The following is a 12,729-nucleotide window of genomic DNA, read 5'->3' on the forward strand; positions in this document are numbered from 1 at the left end:
GTTGTCTTGGTAGGTCCACATGTGAGTAATCTTTACTGTCAGACTTAGGAAATGTAACTGTCCCCTGTCCCTTCCTCAAAATTACCACGTTTCTTAAATGGTGACTGCTTTACTTTGTTTAAAGCTTTCTTAACTGGAGAATTATTTACCTGAATGAATAAAAACAACTTGTCTTATTACAATTACTATTATGATTGACTTATAATGGCTTGCATAACATCTAAAGGCAAATATTTCATCGGCTATATGATCAGGACAATAATTATATGAATTGAAACCAGTACAAAGAGTATAGATACTTCCTAAAAAGAAAGAGTACATATCTGTTTTTTTAAGTAAAAACTTGTACTTAAACACTTGTAATGATAATGCATTTTCTATCTAAGCAGGTAAATTTTGGCAATTTGTTTTCTTTTTTGTCTCAAGATAGTTTTGTATGGTGTAACATAATTTAACTGAATATTTTGTCATGAAATGTACCAAAATAAAATTTCCCTTAGTAGGATCAAATCTCTGCTTACCCTTCTTTAGCACCTGAGGTGATCAGATCAAGGTTAAACCTAGTCTTTGGTGAGGTTTGTGTTTCTTCGTCTCATGTTTTACATAGTGATTTCTCAACTATTGTTTGTTAGTTAGACCAAGCAGCAGATATTTTTCTTTTTGCTACGCATATATTGTTTGTCTCTCTTTGATTTGTGGGATTATATTCTCTCTGCAGTATCAAAACTCTCTTTTTAGCTCACCTGGCCTAAAAGGCCATGTGAGCTTTTCTCATCACTTGGCGTCCGTCGTCGTCGTCGTCGTCGTTAACAATTTTTCAAATATCTTCTCCTCTGAAACTACTGAATGGATTTGAATGAAACTTAACATGATTGTTCCTTAGATTATCCTGCACAAAGTGTGTGCTTCGATTTTTGATCCGTCAAAAAACATGGCCACCGTTACTTAAAATAGAACATAGGGGTCAAATGCAGTTTTTGGCTTATATCTCAAAAATGGAAGCATTTAGAGCAAATCTGACATGGGCTAAAAATGTTCATTAGGTCAAGATCTATCAGCCCAGAAATTTTCAGATGAATCAAACAAACCATTGTTGGGTTGCTGCCACTTAATTGGTAATTTTAAGGAAATTTTGCAGTTTTTGGTCATTATCTTGAATATTATTATAATAGATGAAGATAAACTGTAAACAGCAAAAATGATCAGCAAAGTAAGATCTACAAATAGGTTAATATGACCAAAATTGTCAATTGACCCCTTAAGGGTAAATGTCCTTTAATGACAATTTTTCACAATTTGTTCATCATATTTGCTAACTTTTAAAAAATCTTCTCCTCTGAAACTACTGAATGGATTTGGATGAAACTTAGCATGATAGTTCCTTAGATTATCCTGCACAAAGTGTGTGCTTCGATTTTTGATCCGTCAAAAAACATGGCCGCCCTTACTTTAAATAGAATATAGGGGTCAAATGCATTTTTTGGCTTATATCTCAAAAACGAAAGCATTTAGAGCAAATCTGACATGGGGTAATAATGTTCATTAGGTCAAGATCTATCAGCCCAGAAATTTTCAGATGAATCAAACAAACCATTGTTGGGTTGCTGCCACTTAATTGGTAATTTTAAGGAAATTTTGCAGTTTTTGGTCATTATCTTGAATATCATTATAGATAAAGATTAACTGTAAACAGCAAAAATGATCAGCAAAGTAAGATCTACAAATAAGTTAAATATGACCAAAATTGTCAATTGACCCCTTAAGGGGTTATTGTCCTTTAATGACAATGTTTTCTCAATTATTGAAGAATTGTTAGCTGTACATATTTGCCTGGCATGGTTCAATATGTTCAATAAGGCATTGTTTACCAGGTGAGCGATTCAGGCTCTTGAGAGCCTCTTGTTTTATTTGTGAACTTGTCATATTTACAATATTTTGCTGTATTATCTCAGATTAACCTTTATAACAGGACTGACATAAGGTTCCTTCACAGAATCATAACCAGACTCACCTTTATAACAGGACTGACATAAGGTTCCTTCACAGAATCATAAATAGACTCACCTTTATAACAGGACTGACATAAGGTTCCTTCACAGAATCATAACCAGACTCACCTTTATAACAGGACTGACATAAGGTTCCTTGACAGAATCATAACCAGACTCACCTTTATAACAGGACTGACATAAGGTTCCTTCACAGAATCATAACCAGACTCACCTTTATAACAGGACTGACATAAGGTTCCTTCACAGAATCATAAATAGACTCACCTTTATAACAGGGACTGACATAAGGTTCCTTCACAGAATCATAAAAAGACTCACCTTTATAACAGGACTGAAATTAGGGTTCCTTCACAGAATCATAACCAGACTCAACTTTAAAGCAGGACTGAAATTAGGGTTCCTTCACAGAATCATAACCAGACTCACCTTTGTAACAGGACTGACATAAGGTTCCTTCACAGAATCATAACCAGACTCACCTTTATAACAGGACTGACATAAGGTTCCTTTACAGAATCATAACCAGACTCACCTTTATAACAGGACTGACATAAGGTTACTTCACAGAATCATAACCAGACTCACCTTTATAACAGGACTGACATACATGTAAGGTTCCTTCACAGAATCATAACCAGACTCACCTTTATAACAGGACTGATATTAGGTTCCTTGACAGAATCTTAACCAGACTCACCTTTATAACAGGACTGACATTAGGTTCCTTTACAGAATCATAACCAGACTCACCTTTATAACAGGACTGACATAAGGTTCCTTCACAGAATCATAACCAGACTCATCTTTATAACAGGACTGACATACATGTAAGGTTCCTTCACAGAATCATAACCAGACTCACCTTTATAACAGGACTGATATTAGGTTCCTTGACAGAATCATAACCAGGACTCACCTTTATAACAGGACTGACATTAGGTTCCTTCACAGAATCATAACTTATCTTCTGATGAGTAGTGGGTTCCATCAAAAGTTGATTGGTTGTGAAACTGTTATCTGTGCCAAGTAGAAAACTAGTATCACCAGACACTGGTATGTCATTCCCGTGATGAGTGTTAAAAAAACTTGATAGAAGATTATCTCCCCTTTCGTCCATCAAAATGTTTGTGGTACCCAGAGGGTGTTGCATATCGCTGCTACCATGACTACGGAAACTGTTGCCAGGTAGTTGGTGATCGGTATTGCGTATGTTTGTGAGTGGCATTGTATGCTGAATGATGTCATTGTTGCGTAACTGATCCTGTAAACTGAAATTCCCAACCGAATGGACAGGATGGACAGGATCCATTCTGATTCTGAAAAAACAAAACAAAAAGTTAACTTATTCTGACAATTATGACTAAAACAAAAATTGTACATATCAGTTTGACAACATACACAAGCATAGATCTTAAGACCTTTTAATTAACAGTTTTTTAATTATTCATTCGCTTTATAAAAAAAAAAACATTTAACAGAGATTTAATTATATAAATATCAAGTTAAAACTAAATTCTAAATCAGTTATATTGTGACAGGATTGCTTCCCTTGGTAAATGTGGTAGATACTAAGTCAGTCGTCAGAGGTGGAGCTAAGGAAGTATTCATTTAGCTTGGTTAACACACTGCCTTGTAACACTAAGGTTCCAGGTTCGAGGAGTTGGAGGAGAAAATGATTAATCATTTGTATGTAGAATCATGCTCTCTGGTTTCAATATACATTGTAAAACAAATCTGTTAGAATCATAGTCTCTATTGTATAATCCAATAAGTCTCGTAAATTGAGGAAAACTGAAAATCAGCAGTTTTAATTAACATTGGAAATTAACATTGGAAAGAGGAGATAACTCTGCAAAAATAAGTCTTTTTTGGTCAGTTTATGGTTGATTTTCTTAAAATTCATGTAAATAATGATACTTTGATGGTGTTACAAGTTTGTTTTTGGCTATGCTATATAATCTTCTGCTCATGAAATGGACATTTGGTATTGTTTATATCTGTAAATTATATGTGTTCAGCATCTACCTTGTTTAAAGAAACTTTAAACCACAAAAAAAAGAATATATTCTAATTATTTTTTATAACATTTGAGATTTTTTACCTTGACATGATAAAAAATTTAGTAAATGTTAACCATTGATTTACGAAATCTAGGTTGTAGTTTGAAAAAAGATATGAAAACACCTTTAGAGTTGTTTGTTATACTATAAAGACGGCTAAAATATAAAGAATTAATATACTATGCAAAATAGAAGTGGTAAAATTGTAATTTTGGATCAATTTTTATAGATATTTCTGCCTTTTTACAGAGTTATCTCCCATTTCAATACAAACCTCCTAAGGAATTTTAAAAGAGTGATTTTTTAGTCTTCCTCAGATAAGATTTTTTCTGTGTATATTTGGTGTATAATGATATTAGATTAAAACTTTAAAAAATCTTCTGTTGCGATTACTTTCAGGTAAGGGTAAAATTTATGATAGATTGACAGCAGACTATTATTATCATATGTATCTATTAAACTTATCAACTTTTGATTGTTTATGTGTTAATGTTTGTGTGTCAACACAGTATTTTATTTGAATACCTCAATTTATTACTTCCATTTATACCCAACTATCTATTATTTTTTTCATCTTCATCTTTTCATAAACACTAATACTGTAGCCATAATTTTCAATTTAATGTATAGTAAATGTAACTAAAAAATGAAGACATCATTGAAATATTGGAGAAGCCATACCCACAAGGTCACTGACACAGATCTTTTCAAACGAAACATCCGGTAAACTGGCAACAACCCCCCCTCCCCCCCAAAAAAACCCAAACAAACAAACAAATAAAAAACATAGGACACAGATGTAGCCCAGTCAGTGTTCTCCCCAGGAATTTTGGATAGCACCAGGGTGATGCGTGACGAACTGAATTTTTCAATATTTTGTGTCGCGTTGCGTCGTGTACTTTTTTCTTGTAAGTTATTGTGTTTACTGTGGTCCTGTCACTCCTGTGTGATGTAGTGAGTTTACTGTGGTACTGTGTTATGTAGACTTTGGGTCAGAAAAAAGAAGTAAATCAATAAACAGTTTGTATACTTTAATATCTTTTAAGAATAAATAAACATAAGTAGACACAAGATATGATATTATAAATACCAGCACTAAACAAAGCTACTATATATTATTCACATTTACTATCATTTGAAAGAAAGCACTAGTAGACTAGTCTTTAAACAAAAGTCACTTTTGAATAACTGCACTAAAGTCATAAAAGTTATTTAAATTTTAAATTTTAAGTAAATAACACATGATTATACACAAGATATAATATTCACATTTCATTTTACAAAGCACTAAGAGTCATCAAATGTCACAAAATTCACTACTCAGTAGTAAGCTTTCTGTTCTTTGCCTTGCCAAACAGCTTAACACATTCTGGGAAGTTGAAGTCTTGCACAGCTGGTCCTTCTATGGAGATGGTCATGAGTGGGTTTAGAATTTTCTGGCGCAGGCGGTTCCTAAGGAATGTCTTCAGTCTGTTGAGGGTGCTGAAAGATCTTTCGCAGTCTGCTGTAGAAACTGGTATTACTAGGAGGATCTGAGCATACTGTGCAAGTGTTGGGTAACAGTCTTTCAAGGTTGCAATCTTTCTGATGGCTTCTGAATAGTTGATGTCTTTCATGTCTCTGGCCATCATGTGTCTGAGTGATGTGAACTCTTCTGATGCTGTCTGGTAGTCACCAACACTGGTAAAGTGGCTTGCTAGAGTCTAAAAGAGAAAAAATTGGTAAGTAAAGATAAAGTAACAATATTATATAAATCAATGTCAATAAAATTATTTATTTTTTTTATCACTGATAAAACTAATGATTTCACTGTTGACTGAACTTCTGTTTTTTCATTATCTTGTATTCAACTATACCTGTAATTTCTTGAAGTGGATATACTCATTAGTTGCTGGGTCTTCTTTACAGATGAGGTCAGGATCAAATACACTGAAGGCATCTAGAAGAGCTGTATCAGGGAATCTATTGTGGAGGTTCTCTATGACATTGTTGATGTACTGCTGATAAGTCTGCAAAATAAATAATGATATTAGTTTATGAAAATATAAGCAGAAAAAAAGAAGAAAATTATAAACTAAATAATAAAGAAAACTATATTGAAATGAAATTGAAATTAAAACAGTTTATTTACTATAGTTGCTTTGGTATTTATTTCACTATAATATCTTCAAATTAACAATGATGATCCCATTCTATTGTACAAGTATATGAAAAAAATACCTTGTCCTTAAACTTGTCAACTACTTCTTTAACCCCATACTCTGCAAGCTGCTGAAACAGGTCTGGTAGATTGGTCATGTGTTCCCCATGTTGATTGAGTAGGTGTTGTAGTGACATCTGGGTTGCTGATACCATGGAGTCTATCAGTGAGAGGTCTACAGTGGTCTTCTGGAAGATCTTACTGAGTCTATTAAGGTGTGGAAGTATGTCAGACAACATGGATATGGTACAGATGAACAGTGGGTTCTTCACAAACAAGGCGAGGCCTGCAGCTGTTGCGTCACACCTCTCTGATGCTTCTCTTTCAAGACTGAGTATAAGGGCTGGTAAACATCTACGGATTGCTGTCACTGCAATCTCGTGGGATAACCATCTGGTGTCAGCTACTTCTTTCAGCTTAATGCTGGGGGTACCAAGTATTAACTGAAATTAAAAGAGACAGTTTAACATTTTGCATGAATATGAATGTTTTTTTAGATACATAAAATAAACATCATAATATTTCTTCTAGTCTATGAAAACTGAAATAATTATTAAAATGTAAAAAAAAGTTATTATGAATTGATAAAAGTAAAAAAAAAAACCAAACAAATCATTTGAATTGAAATCAAAATATGTAAGTAATAATATACCTCTATTTCTTTCAACCCACTCATTCTAACTGCAGAGTTCTGGTAGTAATAGAAAAGCTGCCTGAGTATGTCTTTAAACTTCTGAAGGTAAGGTATGTTGTCAGATGCTTGGGCTGCTGCAAGGGCCAATCTATGGGCGATACAATACGTTGACCATCTCTGGGTTCTGTGACTTCAACTGTGTAGCTACCTGATAAAATAAAACAAAAAAATAAATAACAGTATAAAAACTTAGGAATTGATGGGCCATATAGTTATTACATTTGATTTCTTTTGAAAATATTTTTTTTTCTCTTTGCTCATTGTTGAAGGATAGTTGTCTCATTGGCAATTATACCACATCTTCTTTTTTTTATCATCTGTTATTCATAAATAGTAAATACTTATAATAAACTTACCCCAGTCTTTCTTCCCACCATGACAGAAGCACCATCAGAGCCAAAACCCATCATCTTCTGGATTGGTAGTTGCCTGTCAGTCATGAGTGTCTTGATTGCTGGAACGATAGTGTCAGCTTTTCCGTCTGGTAGATCTACTAGTGTGAGGAAAGAGGTTTTAACCTGAAATATAAATAAAGATATTACTTGCATGTTATATTATACATAAATGTTAAAATCAGTTTCTTTTCTACCCTGTAATGGTTGGCTCATTGTTAATCATACCACATCTTCTTATCTTAGACTAAAATCTAAATTATATGTTAAAATACTAATATATTCTTGTGTAAGTTAAACATTGGGAAATATTACATATTTTAAATTAATATATATTTCTAATAACTACTTACTTGGTAGTCATGTGTTAGGTATCTGGCCATAACTGTCATCTGCTTAACTACTGCTACATCTGTGGTCTCGTCAATCAATAAGGAGAAGTATGGACTGTTGTGTATAGTCTGGAGTATGCTAGTCTGAATCTGGCCCCTGCTTGCATATACATTTTGTAGGATTATAAAGGGACATTACTCAAGAAATGCAATATTAACTCTATATATATCCCAGGTGGTCGTGTGGTCTAGCGGGACAGCTGCAGTGCAGGCGATTTGGTGTCACGATATCACAGTAGCATGGGTTTGAATCCCGGTGCTATTATAGTTGAGTATAAAACATAAAGGCAAGGGGGGGTGGGGGTGGTGAGCTATGGATTTTGTTTTGGAAACTAAAAAAGTTTCCAGTTTTTGGCCCTGAAAAAAAATTGTTTGTTTCACCCTCATCTGCCACTATATATAATGCTAAAATTGATTTCGACTTGTCACCAAAATTTGTCCTGAAAAAAATCAAAAGCTCACGCCCCCCTCCCCCTCCACAAAAAATGTTGCCTAATTCATTTGAAAAGGTCTTCCCGAATTGACTTGACGTACACAAAAATATTCGCCACTGGTCATTACTCAAAAAACGATTCACGAATAAATGCATGACTAAAACAAGTGTGAGGGTAAATGATATGTTTGTCTAGTATCTCAGATCCATTAAATAACACGTAAAATAAATATAAAAAAAACGCTACCCTATTCCTTTACCAGATACTCCTTGGAGAAGAAATACCATTTGAAACGAACAGAAAAGATAAAAATGTAGTGATCCCTAATATCTCAATCCTTTTTTTTCGACTGTAAGCACGCTGTTGCAGCTAACGTTTTCTAATGCGTTATCGAGACTTCTCTTGTATATTCAAACTACTGCAAATTATAAAAATGGCTTTCTTAAAGTAGCAACCACTTAACTTAAAAAAAGGGGGAGAGTTATTTTTTTTATCTGAGTCAGATTTTTTTTCGCGCGTACGTTTTAATTCTTTTTTTTTCGATGCTGTTATCAAATACTTTTTTTTCAATATTTAACACTATATAAATGTATGGGGACACTCTTATTCAGAACATTTTTTTTTTTATCATCTGTATGACCATTTTTTTTTTTTATCAAATTGGAGATCGGAATATTTCCATTCCCATCCTCCGCCCCCCTTTTGAAGTCAATTGGTTGTTCCCTTACCGCTAGAAAAAATTTCCAAAAATTTTGAATTCAGTTCTACGTAATGAACATTTAAATGACATATAGTTTACAAGTGGGAACAAATCTTATGTACAGGTAGTATAGATGTGAACAAATGTAATGTGAAACCAGTGTACACTACACTAAACTAATTGTAAACATGTTTACTCTACACGGCGTTTGGTGTGAACACGGCCTTATATACAGTGAAAAATTTTAATTTTAGGATTAAAAACAAAAATTAATTATAACATTTTTACATAGTGATAGTGCATATTTTTTTTATTATTATACATGTATAGAGGGATAATCCTTCTATAGAGGGGTAAAATAATCCCTCTATAGAGGGGTAATTTTGTTTAGACTGGATTTAAATCAAAATAGGGCAGAATGGCATTCTCTACTTATTATAGCAGTAACCTGGAACAGTTGATGCACCAATTGATGTAATAAATTTAATATGCACATGCCCAGTTTGATGCTTATCTGACTAAATATAAAATCTATTGTTCACTTTGATTAAGGTTCATCATAACAAACGGACAAATATGGCTGTATTTACATGCCAAAAATTACTCTGAGTACAGACTTACCTGTGGAGTTGGAAAAGTTTTAATGCCTGGCATCCACTAGAATATATATAGACTATAATAAAGTTAAATGCATTTTGTGTTTCAGAAAGATAAAATCTCTTTTGGATTTTGATGGGCATTTTTTTTCCTTCATGCAAAAGGTGTGAAAATTAACTTAGTTGTGGTACAACTATGAGATGCTCCCTCAGGTAAAAAATCGGTTTGTATTGTTTTGATTCTCCTTAATTGACAATGGACAATAGGTATCATCACAACTATAGGTGAAGTTAAAGAGTTTATCTGAGTCAGTGAGTGGACAGTATCAAAGTAAGGGAGCTACCATTTGATTTTTATGGGGGGGCTAGGATGAAAAATTTTGTCCTGCATTTTTTTTTTTAGTTGTAATCTCTGGCATTTTTTTTTTTAGTTGTAATCTCTGTCCTGCCTTTTTATTTTACACTCTATTCGGTCCTGCCTTTTTTTTATTAGTTTATCCTGACTTTTTTTTACCTACATTGTCATCCTGCCTTTTTTTTTGCAAAGTGTCTCATCCTGCCTTTTTTTTCTCAAAACTGCTGTCCTGCCTATTTTTTTCAAATTTCATCCTAGCCCCCCCCCCCCCCCCCCCCCACCCATAAAAATCAAATGGTAGCTCCCTAATTCAGGTGTTTGTTTATTTTTACACCTTCTGCAGAAAGGAAAAAAAATGCCCTGCAAAAACCAAGAAAGATTTTATCTTTCTTAAACCCAAAATGCATATAACTTTTATATATCTAGTGGATGCTAGGCATAACAACTTTCCAAACAGCACAGGTATTAAGTCTGTGCACAGAGTAGTTTTTGAGTTGTAAATACGGCCATATTTGTCCATTTGTTATGATGAACCTTAAAAGCTGTTATGATCAGGTAAATTCTACTCACTTATTCCTCACTGAACAGAATTTCTATTGTTAGATTTAACATGAAATTTAAAGGTCAACTATTCCTTTTGTTGTTGATCAGGTGTTCAGATAGGTTTACAATAGATTGCAAGTTTTGTCACTTTAGCAGAAAACTGGTTATCCCAATTTTTAGTAAAGTGCATATGTTGATGCCTATAATGCTAGAGATTATAGCCAATATAACTAGAAAATGCCATTCTGCCCTAATTTGCTTTAAATCCAGTGCAAACAAAAATACCCCTCTATAGAAGGATAATTTTATCCCTCTAGTAAAAGAAGGATTTTCCCTCTATAGAGGTATAATCACCATAAAGGGGGTTTATTCCCAACCTGTTGAAGGTTAATTATTGCTGGGAACAGTATATCAATATATATGTTCCTGGTTATTGGGACTAAGATTTCTTTATAGTTTTTTCATAAAAGGTTGTAAACAATACTTTTTTGATATACACTTTAATTTGTCTGTATTATTCATTTCTCTTTAATTTGTGGTTATTTTAATTTTTGTTTTAGATCATGACCAAGTTATCAAATATTTCATATTTTATTTACTAATAACTCCATGCTATTCCAAATATAATGTCACAAAGTATTGACTGATTTAAAAAGAATCTATATGGATCAAATTTGAGAATATTTATGGCAAGAACAGACTGTACATAATTGACCTTGAAGACGATTCTCAATAAGGTCACAAGAAATATGTTGTGTATCGTAAAAGTCCACGCTCAAAACAACAAACGCTTATGGGCTCAGTCAAATTCACCATAAAAATAATGTTTTGCATCATTGTACATGTTTTTCACACAACTTATAAGTTGACTAATATGAAAACAGTGATTTCAATGTGTGACAATGTCAGCAAAATGAAATAAAATGGCTTCTTTTCAGTGGTGGCGGCGAAAAGCGATGCAACGATTGGAAATTCACACGTTCTCTGATACCGACAATTAATTATGAAAAGGTGCATTTGTTTCTTGATTGTTGTCATTCCAAACTTACCAATATTATTTGTAATATATTCAAGATACTAACTACAGTGTATTTCAAATAAATCGGTCACAACAGGTCCTGTTTACCTCATTAGCATATTTTGTGTTATCCGACCAATCAAAACAAGAAAATATAAAGTATAAATTTGCGCGAAATTTTAAAAAGTTTTTTTTTTTTTTTTTTTTTTAAACATCGTAAATAAAACCAGTACAATAAATCAAGAATATTGAATTAATTTTTAATGTCATAGAAAGATTTCTTTTAAACTGAGTTTTGCAGTGCTTATTGTTGTGTGTTTGTCACGTTTTTACATCAATTGGCTTGAATGTTGAGATCTTCAAAGTAAAACATGTCAAGTTTCACCATACCGCATTATGCATGTGATGAGTGTCTTATGTCAGGAGCTTCCACGGTACCCTTTGTTAGTCTTGCATGCTTTCTTTTCTTTTTATTATATATATATAATTTTGGAATTTTGGTATAATTATGTATATACATATATTTCGGATCTCATGATCGATTTGACGTCTAATTTCAAGAGGTCAGCTGAATCCCGACTTCAATGCGATTCTCTCGCTGTAGTGAAGACCCATTGGTGGTCCTGGGCTGTTTGTTGCCCGTTGACATTCCCCGTTTCCGCATTCTCAATTTTATTTCTACATGTATCATAGATGTAATACATATATGCATGTATCAATCTTAGATTTAAATTTTTTTTTTAAATAGTAAATAAAATCAGGCGCGAGGAACGGATTGACCTTCATTTAGAATTCGTTTTTTTTTTTTGGAAATTAGGATTAGGACAAGTTGGTATTGAGAGATGTCCATTCCTACATACTAAATATGAAACGGCAACTATCTGTTGTCAGTTTATTTTCGATTTATGAGTTTGACTGTCCCTCTGGTATCTTTCGTCCCTCTTTTATAATGTTTTATAAAGTTGTTCACATATTGTCACTGCATCATCAGTATTCGCGGGCATTTAGGATCATTTAGAGCTTGGTTGAAAGTTTGTAAACTGTTGTAGGGAAAATTTTTGTAAAAGATTTTGTGTCTGGAGAATTTTAGTAAAGATTTCATGTCTCGCGAGTATCAAAATTCATAGGTACTCGGAAACAGTTTAAGCCCTCTCCCTTCATGCTTAAGCTTGTTTCCAAAGTCCCGTGATTTTGCGTTTCTGTATACTATGAACATACGTATACTATAAGGCAGTGGCTATTTTGTCGGCTCCGGCACAACAGCGATTTATATAAAGTTTTGCTATTTTGCCGCGAACTTAGATTAAAATTATGAATAGACTGGATCCGCCAC

At 33.4% G+C, this 12,729-nt stretch overlaps 2 protein-coding genes across 3 annotated transcripts; both read right to left on the bottom strand.

Annotated features, from left to right (window-relative positions):
* Positions 1–9: 9 nt before the first annotated feature.
* LOC139508617 (uncharacterized) lies at positions 10–11,519 on the bottom strand. Of its 2 annotated transcripts, none has more exons than XM_071295984.1 (3): positions 11,428–11,519; positions 2,929–3,328; positions 10–149 (listed from the first exon to the last, which is right to left on the bottom strand). In XM_071295984.1, exons 2-3 carry the CDS (start codon positions 3,319–3,321, stop codon positions 45–47), a joined length of 498 nt encoding a protein of 165 aa, XP_071152085.1. In that variant the 5' UTR covers positions 3,322–3,328; positions 11,428–11,519; the 3' UTR covers positions 10–44. The 2 variants fall into 2 exon arrangements, with proteins under 2 accessions (XP_071152085.1, XP_071152086.1); XM_071295985.1 differs by having other exon boundaries at positions 11,461–11,500.
* On the bottom strand, positions 5,308–7,837 carry LOC139508618 (E3 SUMO-protein ligase KIAA1586-like). Its single transcript, XM_071295986.1, has 6 exons — positions 7,712–7,837; positions 7,323–7,484; positions 6,925–7,114; positions 6,293–6,715; positions 5,929–6,081; positions 5,308–5,775 (listed from the first exon to the last, which is right to left on the bottom strand). Exons 3-6 carry the CDS (start codon positions 6,946–6,948, stop codon positions 5,389–5,391), a joined length of 987 nt encoding a protein of 328 aa, XP_071152087.1. The 5' UTR covers positions 6,949–7,114; positions 7,323–7,484; positions 7,712–7,837; the 3' UTR covers positions 5,308–5,388.
* Positions 11,520–12,729: the final 1,210 nt, after the last annotated feature.

The sequence above is a fragment of the Mytilus edulis genome, unplaced genomic scaffold, assembly GCF_963676685.1.
Source record: "Mytilus edulis unplaced genomic scaffold, xbMytEdul2.2 SCAFFOLD_1410, whole genome shotgun sequence".
NCBI classification, from domain to species: Eukaryota; Metazoa; Mollusca; class Bivalvia; order Mytilida; family Mytilidae; genus Mytilus; species Mytilus edulis.

Excerpts from the sequence above, each read along its gene's own strand:
- LOC139508617 (XM_071295984.1), bottom strand. The coding sequence starts at position 3,321 with ATGGATCCTGTCCATCCTGTCCATTCGGTTGGGAATTTCAGTTTACAG. Across the intron at positions 150-2,928 it reads ATGTCAGTCCTGTTATAAAG|GTAAATAATTCTCCAGTTAA; the intron begins GTGAGTCCTGGT and ends TTATTCATTCAG.
- LOC139508618 (XM_071295986.1), bottom strand. The coding sequence starts at position 6,948 with ATGAGTGGGTTGAAAGAAATAGAG. Across the intron at positions 6,716-6,924 it reads GTGGGTTGAAAGAAATAGAG|TTAATACTTGGTACCCCCAG; the intron begins GTATATTATTAC and ends TTTTAATTTCAG. Across the intron at positions 5,776-5,928 it reads TCCACTTCAAGAAATTACAG|ACTCTAGCAAGCCACTTTAC; the intron begins GTATAGTTGAAT and ends TTTCTCTTTTAG.